The sequence below is a fragment of the Carya illinoinensis genome, chromosome 5 (assembly GCF_018687715.1).
Source record: "Carya illinoinensis cultivar Pawnee chromosome 5, C.illinoinensisPawnee_v1, whole genome shotgun sequence".
NCBI classification, from domain to species: domain Eukaryota; kingdom Viridiplantae; phylum Streptophyta; class Magnoliopsida; order Fagales; family Juglandaceae; genus Carya; species Carya illinoinensis.
This window is the reverse complement of record NC_056756.1, coordinates 12,360,934-12,379,730: the sequence shown is the minus strand read 5'-3', so window position 1 is coordinate 12,379,730 and position 18,797 is coordinate 12,360,934. Positions and strand designations below refer to the sequence as shown.

Genomic DNA, 18,797 nt, shown 5'->3' with positions numbered 1-18,797 from the left:
GGACAGCTCTTCATAATTTCCGACAGAACACATGAGAAAGAAAAAAAAAATAGATGACCTACATTAATTCTTAAGCTTTATTTTTACACAAAAAAACATGATACATCCCCATACCCCGAATTTATGCAAGCCTATGATCTGTAGAGGATAGCTTGTTTGTGGCTGTGATGAGACAACGCCTGACTAAGAAGAGTTCCGGAAGGTGGTGGAGATCAGGATCTTATAAAATCAAATTTGTAACAATGATATATGTTTTTTTGTTTAAATTAACCGAATTGGGTGAAAAGAACAAGAAATAAAATCTGATCTGTATGTAGTCATGACCACCTTCGATGTAGATGGACTGCCCACGGGAGAGAGCAAGTTGACTGAAGAAAACATAGAACATGGGGCTGTGGGCCTCTCCTTATCTATGCTTCAGAGCTGTACAACCATGATTTTGCTCCGAGAATGAAGCTAAGAAGTTATATTTGTAACAAGTACAAGTTAATGGAATGTTTTTGACTTGGGTATTGTTTGAAGTTTCCAACAAACTCAATTATTAGAAACTTACTGGTGTCGCGTTCCTGAAAATGTAGGACAGACTCGAATTTCATCATGAAAAGAAGCTTACCGCGCGTACCCTCAAATGGGCTCAAATCAGCAAATGAAAAAGGTCCGGAACGAGCCCGTTCTAGGCCCAGGTAAAAGCCCAGTCTTAGAACTTAGAAGCATTATTGGGCCAGAAGACCCATTACAAATCCCACGGGCTTGCTTCATTGGGTTTTGAATCACTTTAGGCGATGTCCAATTTCATTTACCTTGAAAACCGATACAAGGACGAAGATAGTCAATCATGTTACTCTATCCAAATCATTCCATTTAAGTTATTAACTTGGCTATTCTGCAAAATTACTGAAACGTTTGAAGATAAAAAAGAGTAATGCTATATATATATATATATATTTGTAAAATACACAAGCGTCACACAATCATTTTAAAAAAGAGTAAAATTTATTATAAAAAAAAATTAATTTTTTATGTAAATTTTATATTTACTTATTTTTTTTAAAATGATTATATAACACTTGCTCATTCAACGATTGTAAATATCATTTTTACTTAACTTGTTTGCCTTTCCAATAATGGTAGGAAGTGTTTTAAGTAGAATCTTATTATAGTCATTTAATGCATGAGTGCTTTAACTTGCAAACTGGTATGGATGACATAATATCTACACGATTTATAGGATAATATTTTATTTGTAAGATTTAAATGTTCTTACAAATCAAATTATTTTATATTAACTTAGGGAAAGGTATATCCTTCCTATCGGCTTACAAATAGATTTTTTTTTTTTTTTTCAATTCTATAATAAGAAGTGTAAAAAAAAACTCAATTGTTGGAAACTTAGTGAGATAAGTGCGTATTTCTTGTTTAAATAAGTACAGCATCAACTCCTAAATGAAATATAATTGTTTACTCACTAAATTATAAGAGCATTGACATGTCGCAAAGAGATGCCTTGAAACTCGTGTGACAAGCTGGCACGCTTGTGCAACCGATTATTAGATATATCAGAAGTGTGGGCTCACAAATCAGAATGTGAACCACCAATTTCAGATTATTCCAGGTAGGCCTTGAGGTGGAGGAGATTGATATCAGATTCTGCATTCCACATGGCAACCCAGCATCCAATTGCACCTTCACTCTCTTATCCTTTAAGATAAGCCCCTGCTTACATTAACAGATTTCCAGGCATTTGCTTTCCATACACCAATCCAACGCATCACCTATTCATTGAAGGAAATCTTGGGCTGAGAATGGCGTCCGCTTTTGCTTCCTCTGCCATTGCTGCTGTGGCCATCGCTTCCCCAAGGCAAGTTTCTCATATTGTCTATAACCCACAACCACGATCTTTAAATAAAATTGTATTCTACATGATCGCATATTTACATTCAGGCTTTAATGTTAATGTTAAGACTCCATTGTGCTTAAAAAAGGAAATGCATATCAGTCTTGTAGTATGGTGTTAAGGACTGGTTTTAAGGAAAGTTTGAGGATAGAGTGTGAACATGGGAAGAGATGTCTGTTATGAATTGACCATGAAAGTATTGTATAAACCGCAGTTCCCAAAAGAATGGATCTATATTGGGTGCAACAAAAGCTTCTTTCCTTGGTGGGAGGAAACTGAGAGTGAGAAAATATACGGCACCAAGTGGAACACGATCACTTTCGGTGTGTGCAGTCGCGGCTGACCCAGATAGGCCTCTCTGGTTCCCGGGCAGCACCCCTCCTCCATGGCTCGACGGCAGCCTCCCTGGTGACTTCGGATTTGATCCTCTAGGTCTTGGTAAGTTCTGTCCAAATTAAATCGTTTCAGTTTTTCGTAGCAACTCTAATCTCCCATTTTCAATATTGAGGCGTTTATTTCTCATTTATTTTTGTTGGTTTTGTTTAAATGAAGAATTGTCTTTGTTTTACTTGCAGGATCTGATCCCGAGACCCTAAGATGGAACGTGCAATCAGAGATTGTGCACTGTAGATGGGCAATGTTAGGCGCTGCGGGTATTTTCATCCCAGAGTTGCTAACAAAGCTTGGCATCCTGAACACCCCATCATGGTACACTGCCGGTGAGCTGGAATACTTCACTGACACGACCACCCTCTTTGTCATCGAGCTAATCTTAATCGGCTGGGCCGAGGGAAGACGCTGGGCAGACATCCTCAAGCCTGGATCTGTAAACACCGACCCCATCTTCCCCAACAACAAGCTCACAGGAACAGATGTTGGGTACCCTGGGGGACTTTGGTTCGACCCACTTGGATGGGGAAGTGGTTCTCCTGAGAAGATCAAGGAGCTGAGGACAAAAGAGATCAAGAATGGGAGGTTGGCAATGTTGGCTGTCATGGGTGCGTGGTTCCAACATATCTACACTGGCACAGGCCCCATTGACAACCTTTTTGCCCACCTTGCTGATCCTGGTCATGCCACCGTTTTTGCTGTAAGTGCAGCCTTCTTTTAAAGAGTTTTAATTAGTAACAGCCACATACGATTACTTGTACTTATAGCTTGTATGGTTTGTTGCAGGCCTTCACCCCCAAATGAGGATGGATTGGATGCTGTCAATGATTTCAAGCATGGGAGAGACTGGACGAACATTTTTACAGGGCAGCTTAGAAGATGTGTGTTTTCAGAAAGAATATTTGTATCTGTGGAACTTATATCGTATTTGATCATGTCTTCTGCAGAATGCTCATGCAATGTACAAATGCCACTTTTTAATTAGATGCGCTGAATATTAGTTCAGATGAAATTCGCTTCTATAGTTATCGACTATCATCTGAGGTTTCCCCCTTTCACGGCAATCAGAGCAACTGAAGAACCAATATTTGAAGTAGTCATATAAACGAATAATTATATGAGAAATAATATTTGCAATCGTGGTTGTGCAAACGGCGTGCAGTCGCTTTGAAAAAAATGAATTAATATGGGACCCACATGAAAAAAAACTAACTTTTTAATCGTAGACTCCACTCTTTTTCAAAGTGATTGCATAATATAATTGATGATGATAATCATGATAATAATAATAATAACTTTTATTATTTCGAGCATTGCCAAGATCTTCTCAAGTGAAAGGAGAGTGGGAAAGGGGGAAATACATACTCAAAAGCACAGGGCTTCTCTCTCTCTCTCTCTCTCTCTCTCTCTCTCTCTCTCTCTCTCTCTCTCTCTCTCTCTCTCTCTCTCTCTCTCTGCGATATACCCTCCCACCACCGTTTTCAATATAACCCCATTTTCTGGCCTTTGTCAACCTATTCAAAGTTTTTTTTTTCTTTGATTTTCCTTTAATTTCCCACCCATAGTACTGAAATGTGATTTGCTATCAACCGGCCTTCTACGACCACCATGCGCCCCACTATCAAATTCTCTAGCAACCGATTTATTAGGCGGTAGAAGAAAAATTGTCAAAAGAAAAGCGCATATGTCCATGAGCAGCTCACATTGCGCGTGAAGCTGTCTTTTGCCACCATGTGCGGCACCATCAGGTTCAAAGGCATCAAATCTATTAAGTATAACCTATACTTTACAGGCAAGGGTGGCATGTGAGTTACACGTGCCTTCACAACCAATGGCGGTCTTTCGCTAGCAATTCGACTCATTTTTAGGTTGCCATTTTCTTATGTTCCTCATGTCCATAATCAATGATCAAGATAAAGTGGTGGTGAAAGTCTACTTCAACCAGTCCAGTCTAGCAAAATGCAGTACATATCATTTCACTATAACTTCTAGTCATAGTCTTATAGTCTATTTATCAAACTATATAAAAAGATGCTTCAAGCAGTTTCCCCTTGTGGAAAATGGGTGGGAGCCAAACTTCTGGCTCCAAATCCTTATTTTTTTTTTTTATTTCGCTCGTGTTGTATTTGTTGGTCTTGAGATGATTGTTAGAGACTCTCAACCTATTAAATCTTGTATCTTGTAACCCTTTTAGTTTATCTATGATATGCTTACTTGCATTACCAAAAAAAAATAAAAAAAGAAAGAAAGAAAAAAAAGGAGAGTGGGAAAGGCAAAATGCTCCTTTCAAACTATGGTCGAAAAGGACTTTTTAAGCATTTTCTAATTCCAGTTTCCATTTGACCTCGAAGTGATTCTCGTGCGTAAGATCACCCAAATCATCTACTTGAAGCCAGCTGACTTGCGTTTGAGATCGTAAACATCTGATTGTTTCGTGTTCTTGGGAACTAAATCCGGATAAAAGAAAGTACACGAATACACCGGGCGGCATGCTCAAACTTTTGGCCCAAACCGGATTCCAAGTTCCACACACATCTTACAACCCCATTTAAATGATTGCAGCGCCGTAGATGGTAAATATTGAGATCGCCATGCGAGTTTGTGTGTTTTTCGTTCAGAGGGAAAAATGCGAAGGCCCCTTGGGTTGCCATCTAATAGAATACCTGGATTTAGTTTAATTACCAAACTATAATTTGTTAGTTCTATTCATCGTCTCCTTTCCCTCACAAGTCACAAGTGTCACGTAAAAAGTTTAGCATCACCATAATTTGGACACACTTTTCCCGCTACTTACATGCTAAGTTTTGATCTAAAAGAAACTTGATTTTTAAACTTCTCTTCTATGATTCAAGGTGTTTTATCTTATCTCATTATTATAATTTTACTAATGGAGCGTAACTTTCCAATAACGTTAATGGAAATGTAATTAAAATATCAAAATGTCTTGACCGAACTGATTTGGAAAGTGAACCAACTTTCTGATTCTACTTTTATCCTTTTTAGCCCAAATTTGGTTTGGTTTTCTGACTTTCATGATTCTAATCACTATAAAACTCTTGATATCTCACTTCATAATAGTTTCGATGCAATTATAGGCCAATTAAGCAAGCACTTCATTTTTGCACCAAATCAACTTGAAACATATCGTGATTTTCAATGAAGATAACAAAGCAAGGCTGTGTATTGTGACTAAAATTACAACTAGGATGATCTCATAGCATCTCTTTCTGGAAATATAGGAGAAACTGAACATATAAGAGTTATGCGGACCGTAATAGGGCTCTACAACAGAACAACAGATACAGAACAAGCCGCGTTAAGCGGGCGGGTTAGGTGGCCTTACAATTAGTTGGGCCGGTAAGGGCCGGCCCGTACCGGTCCCGCCACAGCTTCTACACGCCATGACACCCGATCTGGCACATGTCCGGCAGCCAATATCGCCATCGGACCAGCGGGAGCAGAGGCACGAGACCCTGCCGGTTCCATTGCAACTGGCGCACCGCGGGAACGGGCCGGCCATGGGATTCTGGTCCATGACCGACTTGACCAGGGCCGCTCCGGCCAGCATGCTCAGACCCGTCGCCAGTTGAGTCAACACGATCGGACCCATACTCGATCTATCTGACCACTGACACAGAGAGAGAGAGAGAGAGAGAGAGAACTCTGGCCTCTAAGGTATATGTGGTGAGAGAGAACAGAGGATGAACGAAGAGATTTATTTGGGGGTTGGGGGGGGGGGGGGGGGGGGGGGGGGGGGGGGGGGGTTGGTTAAATTATGATTCAAGATGTTTATGGTAATGTTTCTTGATTCATATGCACTTATGCACAATGGAACGGAAATGAAGAGGTAACGAGACGGAACACGTAGTCCCTGATATGCTTGGTGGTTTTTAAAAGCTGAAGATTTTTGGAATTTAGTTAAGTTAAAAGACTACGAGGATGTTTTTCTCTGGTCAGTTGGGTGTTTTTTGTTCGTTTGCTCTCTCTATTTCACGGCCTACTTTGGGTGGCGAATGGCAAATTTAGGTCCATGCAAACTTTTTACAAGTGGATGATATCTCTAAGCTACATTTGTTTTCGCAAATTAATTTATCTGATTTCATTTTATTTTATTTAATTTTTATAAAATTTTTAAAATCTTAAATAAAATATAATAAATAAGTGCGACTTAATACAAATTAAGACCTAAAATAAAATTTAAATTAGTCATTCATAATTATAATACAATAGAATATAAATTATTATATAAAATATTTTCAAAATTTTCAATAAAATGATATTTCATTTAAAATCTTTAAATAAAGTTGTTTTGAATTTATATTTAATACTATAACTTAAAATGAGGCCTCAATACAAATTTTGTACCTCAATTTAATAAGATTTAAAAAAATTATTTAAAGTATAAATAATTCATTATATTAAATTTTAAATTTAATATTATGGGACATTGCACACATTGAAAAATATAAAAATTATTTGAAATTTTATTTAATGAAAAATTTTTATTTTTTTTAATTTTTTATTTTTTTTAAAAACACCTCATTTTTTATTTTAGGGATCTTAGGCAATGGTCTAAATGACTTTACCATTGAGCCGGTTCTGACAATAAATAATTTAATTTTTTTAAATTTTAAATAAAAATAATATTTTATTCAACTTTCATCTACGTAACCAAACGAGATCCGATATGTTTGTTCCATTCGGCTGTAAAATTTATCTCAAGGAATGTCTTTCCGGGACTAAAATGGGAAAGAATGGTATCCGACTTTATCTTTGTCTTACTAATGTTTTCAATTTCAATTTCAGGGATTTTACCACATTATCATTTCTTATTTCCATATTAATTTTCAACGCATTTTTTTTCCTAATTTGAAAGTGACAAATATTGATATGATGAGATTTTTATCATTGAATTTGAAAGCAACTATCAAGAGTTTTATAGAAATTCACACAATAAATAATTCTAAAAGATCTAGAGGATCATAATCCATTGACAACGTAGTCCATAAACTAAGTATTTTGCAATTAGAATTTAGATTCCCAACCTATTTAATTGACACCATAATGGCATAATGTTTATTGTTTACAATGTTATATCTGGCCATTAAGAATGTGATGTTTGAATCAGTTTGATTCGTTTCTCGACTATTTTAACGTCAGATTCTAATAAACAATGCACAAAGATTTATATTTTGAACTGGAATGTAAGGAGACGTTATATAATAACAACGATTCACCTACTAGGCTACTATTTAGTTATTAAGATTTGAATATAATTATAAGAATATAAAATCAATAAAAGACCATAAACAAATCAAAGCCAGAGGTTCAAATCCCACTCTCCACGATGTACTTTCAACCAGCAACGAAACAAATGCATATACTCAGTCGAAGCCTGGCTAGTATTTTACAATTCTGACCGCTTCTAATCGATTCTTTTTATTTTCAGTTCTTCTGTTGCCAATAATTTGGAGCCCAAAGCCAGGTTCAAGACCGGATCTCCTTACACCCGGCGGCCAGAATCCATAAATCTTCTCATGTGTCAGTTGCCACTCTAAAGAATACAATATTCTAAGAACAATTTTTTTTTTTTTTGGGGGGGGGGGGGGGGGAAGGGGAGAAAAAAAAACTTAAAAGACTTGTCTGATATTTATATTGATTCTTGAAGTTCTGATATATTCTAAGAAACAATGATCGTCTTCATGTGAAAATTGCAACTCAATGGGGGTGATTTCAGCATGTTCCTTGTCTGTGAATATCCGGGGCACACCTGTGACAAAAGAAACCAAAGCAGATGTCCTATGACTATGAGGCAAGTAAAAGGAAATCCATGGAACTAACCATTATATAACACCTTACTAATCTACATTTTGAAGCTAGACTTCTAACGCACCAATGAGCTCAACTCAAATGGCACCTCATCCCCCTATAAAACCCAATAAAACACGGTGGAAGAGAGATCGAATATAAAAATTCTACTGACAGCAAGTTCCGCCCCCCCCCCCCCAAAAAAAAAAAAACACAAAACCCAAAAAAAATTCTGTAAAGATCAACAATAAAATAATTAAAAATTTTAAATCGGACAAAAGAAACAAAGATATGCATAAATACTCCAAAATGAGCATTCTAGCTGACGGTTTACACTTACCATGAAAGCATTCCCTTGCCTCTCCAGCCATAAGAACAATATCACCACTCCGAAGGAACATTGCCAAAGGAGGATCCTCTCTCGACTTTCCTCCTAGAAGGAAAATAGCTTTGCAGCCCAAACTGAGGAAACAGAACGCTATAATTAGGTCCCAAGGTATTGGCTCCCTGCTTTGTACTTCTAAAAGAACAAAAATATATAAAAACATACATACATATATATATATATATATATATAGAGAGAGAGAGAGAGAGAGAGAGAGAGAGAGAGATCAACCTCATGCTTACTATAGGTTTGCTCCAATCGGCTTCCATGTCATCAAGGTGGCCCCCAAGTGTATCACCTGAGCAAATACAACAAAAAATAGTTTTTTCTTTTCAACTTTTAATGGAGAAAGGAAAAATACTCTTTAATCCAAAAACAAACGATTTAGATCAGCCATTCCAAAGAGCACCTATCCCAAAGTAGTTCACTATTGCAGCTTCTGGCTGGAATTGTTCCTCCTTGAGCATTGCAGGTTCCGCCATTCTTTTAGCTAATTGGCAGAGTGCAACAGGGATCTTGTTGTGCGGTAGAGACACATCATAGTTTCGCTACATCATGAACATCCATAGGTTTAGAAATTCATTAAAAATTACCATGCTGCTTATCTTTCAAAATGGTATGGATCTTCATACGTTTACTTCTACATAGTGAGAGAGCCCAAGTTGTGATTACAATAGTATATGAATACTTATTACTCCAACAAAATATGACTTCCATCGAATCCATCTTAAATATCACCTAAGACATGAAGTTTCCGTTAACCAATAAATTTGTTTGTTTTAATCAATTAAAATAAAAGCCCAGATTAAGCTATTAAACTCAGATCAGGAAAAACACCCTTAAAATTTTGACCACCAAAACTGGTGGTCAAAACTCAATAAAATACTTGTTTGAAAAAAAAAAAAAAAAAAAACCTTTGACCACCAAAACTAGGTGACATCTAATACTGCAATATGCGTGCCGTATCATGAAAATGGTGTACAACTTGGTGCATACCTTCCAGAGGCTACTTAATCTTAAATTAAAATAGATTGACAAGCATTATATGTGATATACAGTTCCTACAGTTTGAAATATAATCTGCTAACTGAGCTACTACGTTTCCTTGAATGTTTTTGGATGGCAAATCTGTTTCTAGTACTCAAATTATATATGAGAAATTATATTTGCATTTGTAGAATGCGCAGGCGCTGCGTAATCCCTTTGAAAAAAGTGAATAAATACAAGATTCATATGAAAAAAAACTAATTTTTTAAATAATGGACCATACTCTTTTTCAAAAGGATTACGCGATGCTTGTGCACTCCATAACTGTATCTAGCATTACTCATTATATATACAGCAAAAACATAGTGGCAAAAGGTTTAACAAGATAAAAGTGAAAAAAATGAACATGAATCAGCATGTACTTTGGACCAGTCAAATTGCAAGCCAAGGGTGCTCCAACGCAACTTCCGCAAAAGAACAGCGGCTGAAACTGATTTGCATGGATTTCCTCCCGAAGACATTGCATGTTCTCCATAAAATTTCCATCTATGGACGTTGTTGTTGCTGACGGAAGGACCACTATTGGACTCTACACTAGTGGGAACACTTACTTCTTCAACTAATACTTTGTTTTCATTTGCAGCAATAAATAAGTCCTGTATAGGCCCATAAAATGCATTGTGATTTGTTCTATTCGGAGGCTGGGGGAAGTTGTTTAAGCTCTCCCTTATCCATTGGCATTGTTCTTCTACACTTAATGCTTCAGGAATGAAGAAAAACCCTGCATTGCAATAGACAATGTAGTTTCTTTTAGGGAAAAATAAACAAAGGCTAACTATACAAAGGGATGATGTGAGTCTATCCTTGCAGAAAAGATACTGAGCATTCAAATCTCTCTAAACACCAATAGATATAAAATTTTACATATGCAAATTGCCACGAGTAATATATATACATAGATAAACACGCACACAGATATATTGGGCATTCTAACATCCGCAGTTTGTCAACTCTATAAACGTGAAATACTGAAATTACGAAATTTGCAAAGAAGAACGGGCTTCTATTTTGGTTGAAACCCAAATTACGAATGGAAAACTTCGGTTTGCTGCCTTACTGAAATGAATTGCAGAAAGCAAGTCTTCAGCGCGAGTCAAACAAAGTTAGTAATGCAGTAAGCTATGACAATTTTTTTTCACCAATGATTCCAGCACTTCACCCAAAGCTCCCATGGAACTGATTGTGACATTGAAATGTTGCTAATGAACCTAAACCCAATTTAGTCACCACCAAACGCACCAATCACACTGCAGAGCAATTTACATAACTTGCTCTACAAAAACAATAATTTATCGATCGAAAGAAAATTATACCAGGACGGCTTTCCAAGCAGAACACGGGACGATCGAGATCGCTTTGAAGATGGATTATTCCTGGTAGAAGATCTCCATTCTCAACTTGAGATTTTAGGATGGACTTAAAATCGAGGACCTCGGATAAATCCACTCGTTTTGGTTGTTTTTTCCTGAGAGGAATACTCAAAATACGTTAACAAGCTGCATGCAAAGTAAATATTCTCTTTTGAAAAGGAATTCAGGACAAACATAGAATTAAGTACTTTTTGGAGGATTTGGAAGTGTCGTCGTAGTAAAGCTTGTACTTCTTCTCGGCTTTTCTGAATGCGGTTCGGTCAGAGTCGTCGGAGACTCTCGCCGATCCGTACATTTCACCTAGTCCTGTCCGCCCCTAGTTAAATCGGAATCAACGGATAAATCAAATTCAGGATTTTGGGACTAGGGTTTCGTCAAGGCTCGATCTTTTTACCCCAACGCTTTTGAAATTGGAAACAGGTCCTGAAATGACCAAAGCCGCCAGCCGGTAGGGTTTTCACCGCCATTTTGCGGCGACGCTGGTTAAGACTTGTTATGTTCAGACGCATAATATTACTTTGGATTTTTTTCTCGGAAGATTAATTTTAATTTTTATATGTTTTATTATAATTTATTATGTTCGTAAAGACTTAACTAATAAAGATTTAGGACTTCTTTGAATATTTAGAATATTTTAAAATTATATAAAAAAATAATAAAATTGTTTTATTTAAGATGTTATATTATGTTACGAGAAAGTAGTGAAAGAAATTGAATAAAAATTATATAAAGTTAAAAAAAGTATTTAAATATTATCTTTTAATATTATTTTCATTTTAAAATTTGAAAAGTTAATTTTATTTTTTAAATTTTGTTTGAAATTTGGTAAAATTGCGTTGAGTTTTGTGTTTTGATAATTATTAGATAAGAATTATAAGAATTTAAAATTAAAAATATTTTATATTTAAGCGATATTTTAAAAAAATTATAAAATTTTTTGAGAATATCTTATTATTCAAATAATATTGAAAAGACATATTGCAAAGAAAATCTTATCTTATTAAATATTTTGATTGTAAAATTAAACATATCAAAAGTTGTCAGGTGTTTTTTTTTTTTTTTGGAAATATCACAAGTTGTCAGTTGATTTGTAGTTCAACTCGACTAAAATCTACCTCCAAAAAAAATAAAAAAATAAAAAAAGAGGGACTAAAATCATAATCAGTAGAACAAAGTTTATGAATTTAATAATTTACTCTTATTAAAATTTTTTGTAATCACATCATTTTCCTGTCTTGGAAGGAAATAAAAACGTGAAAATTTTGTTTGGACCTCAAATTTTCTCAAATTGCCAACTACCAACGAAGTCGCAACATTATCTTCTTGATCTTCCTCGGCTTTTCCACACAATGAGTCCGTAACTTCATAGTTCATGGCCCCGATATAAACTTGACTATATAAATATTGATATACACAATCTTTCCATCGATAAAGTGGAGCAGAATGGCGTGCGGGAGTACGTTACGTTTCGTCTTTTTAGCTGAGCCGTGGCGACCCGTTCGTCTCGATCGAACCTTCGCTTCCGCTTCGCTGAGGATCCGTGGATCTTCTACGCCCACGTCGAGCGGGAAGTTCCGGACCCTCAGAGCCCGAGATTTTCACACGGCGAAACTAATAACTCAACTCAATTGCTCTCACAACGAAACCCCATCGTCGTCGTCTCAGGAAGACCAAGGCCCGCCTCAAGAGGCTGTTCTCAAAGCTATTTCAGGTTGAACTCCGAAAAACACGCTCTCTCTCTCTCTCTCTCTCTCTCTCTCTCTCTCTCTCTCACAAAATTGTTTTTAAATTCTTGTTTGTATTGGATGCAGAGGTCTCTAAGGCGGAAGGAAGAGTTGGACAAACCACAAATGTGGTGATTGGTGGCACCGTAGCAGACGATTCAACCAAGGAATGGCTCGCTTTGGATCAGAAGGTATGATACGGATGAACCCAGATTAAGTGGTTAGCTCGCATGCTGTTAGGTAGCATTTAAAAAATAACAATTTGTTTGTTATTTGGACACGTATTTCTGCAGCGAGCCAGTTTAATGCACGTAGAGTTTAGACGTTCTTTAATTCAAGTAAATTTGTTGGAAATATGTTTTTTCCCCTTTTCAGCATATATATATTAAAAAAATTGAATCAGTCGTGGCCCAAAGCTATTGCATTTGTGGTTCAGCATGTGTGGTCTCCTACTTTTGATAGGTGAACTCATACCCAACAGTAAGAGGCTTTACAGCGATTGGAACTGGTGGTGATGATTTTGTGCAAGCTATGGTTGTTGCCGTTGAATCTGTAATCCAACAACCAATCCCCGAGGTAGTTATCCCTTGTTTTTTTGGTGAATTTTTTTATGTAATTGTTAAAATTTGATTTATAGCGATATAGACTTTTTGGAGCACGTGTTAGTACTGGAGTGGCGACAAGAGTGTGTGGGTACTTATATACCGGACCAAGTTTGAATGTGTTAACCAACTTCTTTGAAGGGTTATGCTATAGGTGGTATTCCTTTGCAAATTCATTATGTTCAAATTATATGGTTTTGGTTTTTTAAACTCGACATTAGTGAATCTAAATGACATTGAGTTAAATGAAAGCAAAGTACTGTTGACATACTTGCTAGTTAAGATGGGTAGATGGTTGGTCCCAGCAGTCAAGGAAGTTCGACCAGACCATATCTATTATGCCTCTGCAACTCATTATAAGGAGAAAGTTGACGAAACAGTGTTTTGGTTCAAGGGATGACAGAATCCTCTTTTTTCTCCCCCATATCACACCATGGGGGCAACGCTTGCTAGGTAGCAGGATCGGTTACACCACAAGTAGAGAGACCTTCAGGCCCTTATCTTTCTGTTAACTAAAATCTCCTACACAATATTGCTGCAACTTCTGATAAGAAGGGAGCATCAATCATTCCGATTATATGTCTTTACAAGAAAATTCAGTCATGTCTCTAATGCTGCCAAACAGAAGGAATGTTGTTCCAATTGGATGCTCTTAAAGGGGGAGGTGGAGGACTGGAAGGAACATGTGATTACATTGGAAAACATTTGGAACCTATGCTATTTCCAGGGTTGGATTTGTTATGCTGCATCAAGTAGTTTGGCTAACCTTGCAAACTGGATAGAATGAAACTGGGCTTGCAGTCCAAAGAACTATTGTGCCATGAATTATTGTTAACTACCTTATTGAGTTTGTTTTGATGATGCAGTTAAGGAAAAAGGTCATCTGCTTAATCATTCTTTTTGACTATGCCTTAATTTATGGGCAATAAGTGCTTTAGTATCAACTAGGTTGCCAATGATTGCATAGTGGGTTAACATAGCTATTACATAGAATATATCAGAACTATAGTTTTCGTAGTTTAATCTTCAGTCCGGAGGCTTGGTGGGAAATTTGATTCTTAACATGGAGAGAATTAAAACACAATAAAAGTTTATCAGCACAGTGCATGATGAACTTTTTGTTATTCCCAAGTTTGCATCAATTTAGTAATGCTATCTAGTTCTGGAGTTTTGTCTTGTTATTCCCAAGATTGCAACATAATATAGATAATTTTTGAAGTGTTTTTACTGGTGTTTTTGACATCTGAACTTTTATAAAGAACGAAGCCTATCAAGGAAATATAATGGTATAAATGCTAGTCTAATCAACATCATGTTTTGAACAGGGTCGTGTCAGGCAGAAAGTTTCATCAAGAGGCAAATATGTATCGGTTAACATTGGACCCATTCAAGTCGTTTCTAGTGAGCAGGTCTCTCTCTCTCTCTCTCTCTCTCAAACATGCAACCAGATACCAATGAAGTTTCTTCTCTCTAGAATATTTATTGTTTTTTAAATGAGTTTTGCTATATACAAACAAAGTCGCGTACTAATCTGCGTACCAATACTGATTCTTTCATACTTAAAATTTAAATTAGCACTGTTTTCAATAAAATCTACTTTTGACCAATCACAATAAATTGGTGCACATATTAGTGCACAAGTGTGCTTGCAACTAGACTTTTTCTTTTTAAATCCACATTGGCCAGAAAAATTGGTGACCTAATATTGTTTACAACTTGTCATAGTATGTTTTAACATGAAAATTTTTGTTCTTCAGGTCCAAGCTGTATACAATGCCATGAGGAGAGATGAACGGATGAAGTACTTTTTATAGTGCGATTTTTGTATAGATTGCTGGTCGAATATGCTGTATGATTGGCCCCTTTCTGTCTACCACACTTTCTTTCGCTCTCTTTCACGTCAACCTGGTATGTCCTAACCCATGATATCAATGTAGGTGAGGAAAATGATGGCGCAAAATTAATCTAGGGTATATGTAAAAGATCTCTTTTTTATTCATGGTCTACCATACGTAGAAAGATCACGAGTCTATTGTTTTAACATTGTATCAAGCTCGTGATAGAGTTTGTTGCTTTTGGATATTAGATCTGTCTCTTTTGTTTGCTGCTCATTCCACGTTGCAGTGGATTAAGATTATAATATTTTAACTCGAAGGAATTCCGATTGGAAAATTTCCCCGACATTCCATTTCAACCAAATTCCATATAAGTAATTATGTCTGGTCCAAACTTTCTCAAGTTCTATGCCTCAACAGTGCAGTAACAGATTTAAAATGATGCAATTACAAGTCGTAACTGATAACTGCGGTTAAATTCGAGCCAAAGGCCTGTGGTACATAACCCCCAGTCTCCAAAATGGAGATCTGGAATTCGAAACCCCCTCTCCTCCAAAAAAAAAAAACTGCAGTTAAATTCGAAAGAGTCATTCAGTGTAATATTCAGCTTAGTATTATTGGCGTAGCATGCATTGATGTGTCTGTTACATCAATCAATGAAAAAAAAAAACTTAGACGTGTTGCACTTTGGATATTACAAATAGAATTCTCACCTTATTGGTTTACATAAGTAGGACTGTTCATCCGGGCCGAATTACCGAAATCCTGTTTTACCGGATTCCGGTTCCGGGTTTCGGTCCAGATTAAATCCAGATTGAAAAATCCAGACCTATGCGGTCCGGACCAGGATAGAAAATCTGGGTTCCATATCCATAACCCGGTAAACCCGGTTTCTATATAAAGGACAAACAAAAAACCCTAAAGTTTCCTTCCCCTCCCCCCCGATTCTGTCTCCTTCCCCTCCCCTCATCCGCTCTCTCTCTCTCTCTCTCTCTCTCTCTCTCATCTCTCTCTCTCTCTCTCTCTCACAACCCTAGCTACGAAATCGTAGCCGCCGCCACCGCTGTGATGGTCTCAACCCCCCCTCTTCTTCCACCAACACACTCACACCCATCAAGAACGGGAAGCTCTCACCCCTCTGGTTCTCCCACCCTTCAGCTCCTGAGGCTCGCCAGACGTGAGTGTGTTTGGGAAAGTCTCTCGCACCATTTCAGTAAGTCTCTCTCTCTCTCTCTCTCTCTCTCTCTCTCTCTCTCTCTCTCTCTCTCTCTCTCTCTCTCTCTCCATCTTTGAGCATTTCGGTAAGCTTAAGTTTTTGAAATCTGTTATATATCAACAGAGGTGAAACCCTAATTCTCGTAGCCTCAAGCTTATATCAGAGACTTTTCCTCCTATAATCCCTTCCACCACCTCTCTTAGCGACCGAGTAGTGCCTCACTGAGTCTCCTCGCGCGGCTTCCTCACCCTCACCGAGTAAGTTATCCTCTCCATTCGGCCTTCTTTTGATGTTTGCTTCCCTTTATGTTTTCCTTGAACAGAACAAGAACGGAACAGTGCAACTCAACTGGAAGATGCAATGTTGTTGGTTTAGTCGTACTCAGATCATAAAACAATTAATAGTTTTAGATTCATGATGGGGTGTTTCCTTTTCTTGAATTTTCAGGGCAACCCAATAGGATAGCTGTTGTGCCTTCACTTATTTGTTTAAAAAAAGATACTTTTTTATTTTTTTTATATGTCTTCTTAATCTAAGATTAATGAGTATTTTCCTTTCGTTTAATTTCTCACATTCATCAAGCAAACGAGGAGATCGCATTGTATTGTATTTTAAATAAGCCAGCCCTGTAGTAAATATTGTAAGTGTGAGAATAAAGAGGAGAATCGTGTCTAATAAAATGGGAACTTGTTGGTGTCGAATTGATAATGTTAAGGAGTGTGAACGTGAATTAAGTTTAAATAGTTTGAGGGCTCACTTGTTTTGCTTAGAGAGAATAGCAAGGCTGTTATATATCAACAGAGGTGCAATTCTAATTTTTTTAATTCTTAACTCTGTTTTTTCCTCAACAATTTTCCTATTGAGGCACTTCTTTTCGTGTTTCTTTCATTGGGTACATTTTCAAAAAATCTGTTTTCTTTCCGTATATATTCTCTGTTGACTATTAGGCCCTTACTACTTTCTAGTTTCTGAGGATATTTGTGAAATATTTCAGAAAAAAGGCACTTCTTTTCGTGTTTCTTTCATTGGGTACATTTTCAAAAAATCTGTTTTCTTTCCGTATATATTCTCTGTTGACTATTAGGCCCTTACTACTTTCTAGTTTCTGAGGATATTTGTGAAATATTTCAGAAAAGAATGCATCTCATATGTAATGTCTCTAGATTGAGTTTTGATTTCTTTTGTTGATCACCGTAATTCAAAAAGCTACATGCAATGTTTTACAATTTTTTTAGCTTCCATGAACTCTTTGTTTAGTTGCATTATTTCCTAACTTAATAGGAATCATTTCCTCATCAACTCAGAAGTAAAATTGATGGAAAATCCAATCTGCTTATTTTTTGTTTCATAAATAATCAAGATAAGAAAAAAACACCTGTTCAAATTCTTCATCACAATATCTAATCAACGACACAAGGTTCCGATGATGTAACCTTGACAACAATTCTATATCTGTTAAGAACTCCCTTTCACCAGGATCCCTCTTGTGCACGCTTTATTGCCACAACTGTACCATATGCTAGAATGCCTTTTTATACCTTACCATACCCTCCACCAATCTGAGTGGAGCTGTTGAAATTGTTTGTAGCCAATTCTCCAAAAGTGAAAGGCTTCACACCATCAATTTTCAGGAAGGCATTAGATGCTGCATATTAAATACAGGTACAATGTCATAAATGAAAAGGCACCGTGATAGCTGCTGCATTTAAAGATGTCAGGGCCATTTGTTTTGAAATAATTGATATCATTACGCATCAATCTTTCCATCACACTTTCAAGTTCTGAATATTTTGAGTGGATGTCTAAATACAGGCATAATCCAAGAGCGTGTTAGAGGATTAGATGGACTGCAAAAGAAAGAAATCAACTTTGTTTTATTTTACTCATAAATTATGCTTGTTCAGCCAATCATATCTTAGTCTACCTATGGATTTATTCAAATTTTTGTTTTTTGTAGGATCTCTTTCAGTCCAATCTCTTGAAGTTGCTATTTGATGTGGAGATTAAATAATTGATGAAAATTTATCTGATTTTGTAATTTATATATTGTAATTTTGTATTTTGTAATGTATATATAGCAAATAATGGAATATGTAGTGGATTGCATTATGATACATGCATAGATGAATATTGGATTTTTTTTTTAGATGCATCTAGTATTTTTAGAACACAAATATTATGCTTTGACTATGTTTTTATGAGTATGTTTTTTCTGTGTATTTGGTCATCTTTGACTACGTTTTGCATCAAACAAATGAAATATGCATAGCTACACGTTTATTCTTTTGTTTTTCAACTTCTAAAGTGTACAATCAAATTCATTCTTTTGATTTTTATAAAAAAAATAGAGCTACATGTGAAAATATTGTATATACATTTAGGCTTTTATATGGGTTAAAAAAAAATCAGGTTTAATCTGGAACTCGGAATCCGGATTTTGAAAAATCCAGATTCATCCAGGTTCCGGCCCGGGTTTCGGTTTGGGTCTACCCGGATGAACAGGCCTATACATAGGTGTAAATCAGC

At 36.5% G+C, this 18,797-nt stretch overlaps 4 protein-coding genes across 7 annotated transcripts; 2 read left to right on the top strand and 2 right to left on the bottom strand.

The window, feature by feature from the left end:
* The first annotated feature begins 1,703 nt into the window (after window positions 1-1,703).
* On the top strand, window positions 1,704-3,304 carry LOC122311828 (chlorophyll a-b binding protein, chloroplastic). The gene is made up of 4 exons (XM_043126543.1): window positions 1,704-1,858; window positions 2,109-2,332; window positions 2,470-2,984; window positions 3,071-3,304. The coding sequence occupies exons 1-4, from the start codon at window positions 1,803-1,805 to the stop codon at window positions 3,086-3,088; spliced, it is 813 nt and encodes a 270-aa protein (XP_042982477.1). The 5' UTR covers window positions 1,704-1,802; the 3' UTR covers window positions 3,089-3,304.
* Window positions 3,305-5,413: 2,109 nt separating this feature from the next.
* LOC122310996 lies at window positions 5,414-6,029 on the bottom strand. The gene has a single exon (XM_043125326.1). The coding sequence runs from the start codon at window positions 5,892-5,894 to the stop codon at window positions 5,601-5,603; it is 294 nt and encodes a 97-aa protein (XP_042981260.1). The 5' UTR covers window positions 5,895-6,029; the 3' UTR covers window positions 5,414-5,600.
* Window positions 6,030-7,886: 1,857 nt separating this feature from the next.
* On the bottom strand, window positions 7,887-11,409 carry LOC122308826 (alpha-ketoglutarate-dependent dioxygenase alkB). Its single transcript, XM_043122076.1, has 7 exons — window positions 11,083-11,409; window positions 10,838-10,989; window positions 9,887-10,245; window positions 8,887-9,025; window positions 8,709-8,775; window positions 8,433-8,554; window positions 7,887-8,054 (listed from the first exon to the last, which is right to left on the bottom strand). Exons 1-7 carry the CDS (start codon window positions 11,187-11,189, stop codon window positions 7,915-7,917), a joined length of 1,086 nt encoding a protein of 361 aa, XP_042978010.1. The 5' UTR covers window positions 11,190-11,409; the 3' UTR covers window positions 7,887-7,914.
* Window positions 11,410-12,179: 770 nt separating this feature from the next.
* On the top strand, window positions 12,180-18,490 carry LOC122311186. 4 transcript variants are annotated; one of them, XR_006242740.1, is made up of 7 exons: window positions 12,180-12,605; window positions 12,706-12,809; window positions 13,081-13,194; window positions 14,546-14,629; window positions 14,978-15,128; window positions 17,860-17,933; window positions 18,229-18,490. XR_006242740.1 is itself a non-coding variant. In XM_043125625.1 (5 exons), the coding sequence occupies exons 1-5, from the start codon at window positions 12,338-12,340 to the stop codon at window positions 15,032-15,034; spliced, it is 627 nt and encodes a 208-aa protein (XP_042981559.1). In that variant the 5' UTR covers window positions 12,181-12,337; the 3' UTR covers window positions 15,035-15,677. The 4 variants fall into 4 exon arrangements, 1 of the variants encoding a protein (XP_042981559.1); XR_006242739.1 differs by lacking the exon at window positions 18,229-18,490 and having other exon boundaries at window positions 17,860-18,164; XR_006242738.1 differs by lacking the exon at window positions 17,860-17,933 and having other exon boundaries at window positions 12,181-12,605.
* The last annotated feature ends 307 nt before the right edge of the window (window positions 18,491-18,797 follow it).

Coding starts and splice junctions, on each gene's coding strand:
- LOC122311828 (XM_043126543.1), top strand. CDS start 1,803: ATGGCGTCCGCTTTTGCTTCCTCTGCCATTGCTGCTGTGGCCATCGCT. Junction 1,859..2,108: donor GTGGCCATCGCTTCCCCAAG/GCAAGTTTCTCA, acceptor TATAAACCGCAG/TTCCCAAAAGAATGGATCTA. Junction 2,333..2,469: donor ATTTGATCCTCTAGGTCTTG/GTAAGTTCTGTC, acceptor TTTTACTTGCAG/GATCTGATCCCGAGACCCTA.
- LOC122311186 (XM_043125625.1), top strand. CDS start 12,338: ATGGCGTGCGGGAGTACGTTACGTTTCGTCTTTTTAGCTGAGCCGTGG. Junction 12,810..13,080: donor GGCTCGCTTTGGATCAGAAG/GTATGATACGGA, acceptor TACTTTTGATAG/GTGAACTCATACCCAACAGT. Junction 14,630..14,977: donor AAGTCGTTTCTAGTGAGCAG/GTCTCTCTCTCT, acceptor TTTGTTCTTCAG/GTCCAAGCTGTATACAATGC.
- LOC122308826 (XM_043122076.1), bottom strand. CDS start 11,189: ATGTACGGATCGGCGAGAGTCTCCGACGACTCTGACCGAACCGCATTC. Junction 10,990..11,082: donor ACTTCCAAATCCTCCAAAAA/GTACTTAATTCT, acceptor TATTCCTCTCAG/GAAAAAACAACCAAAACGAG. Junction 9,026..9,886: donor TGCAATTTGACTGGTCCAAA/GTACATGCTGAT, acceptor TTCATGATGTAG/CGAAACTATGATGTGTCTCT.
- LOC122310996 (XM_043125326.1), bottom strand. CDS start 5,894: ATGGGTCCGATCGTGTTGACTCAACTGGCGACGGGTCTGAGCATGCTG.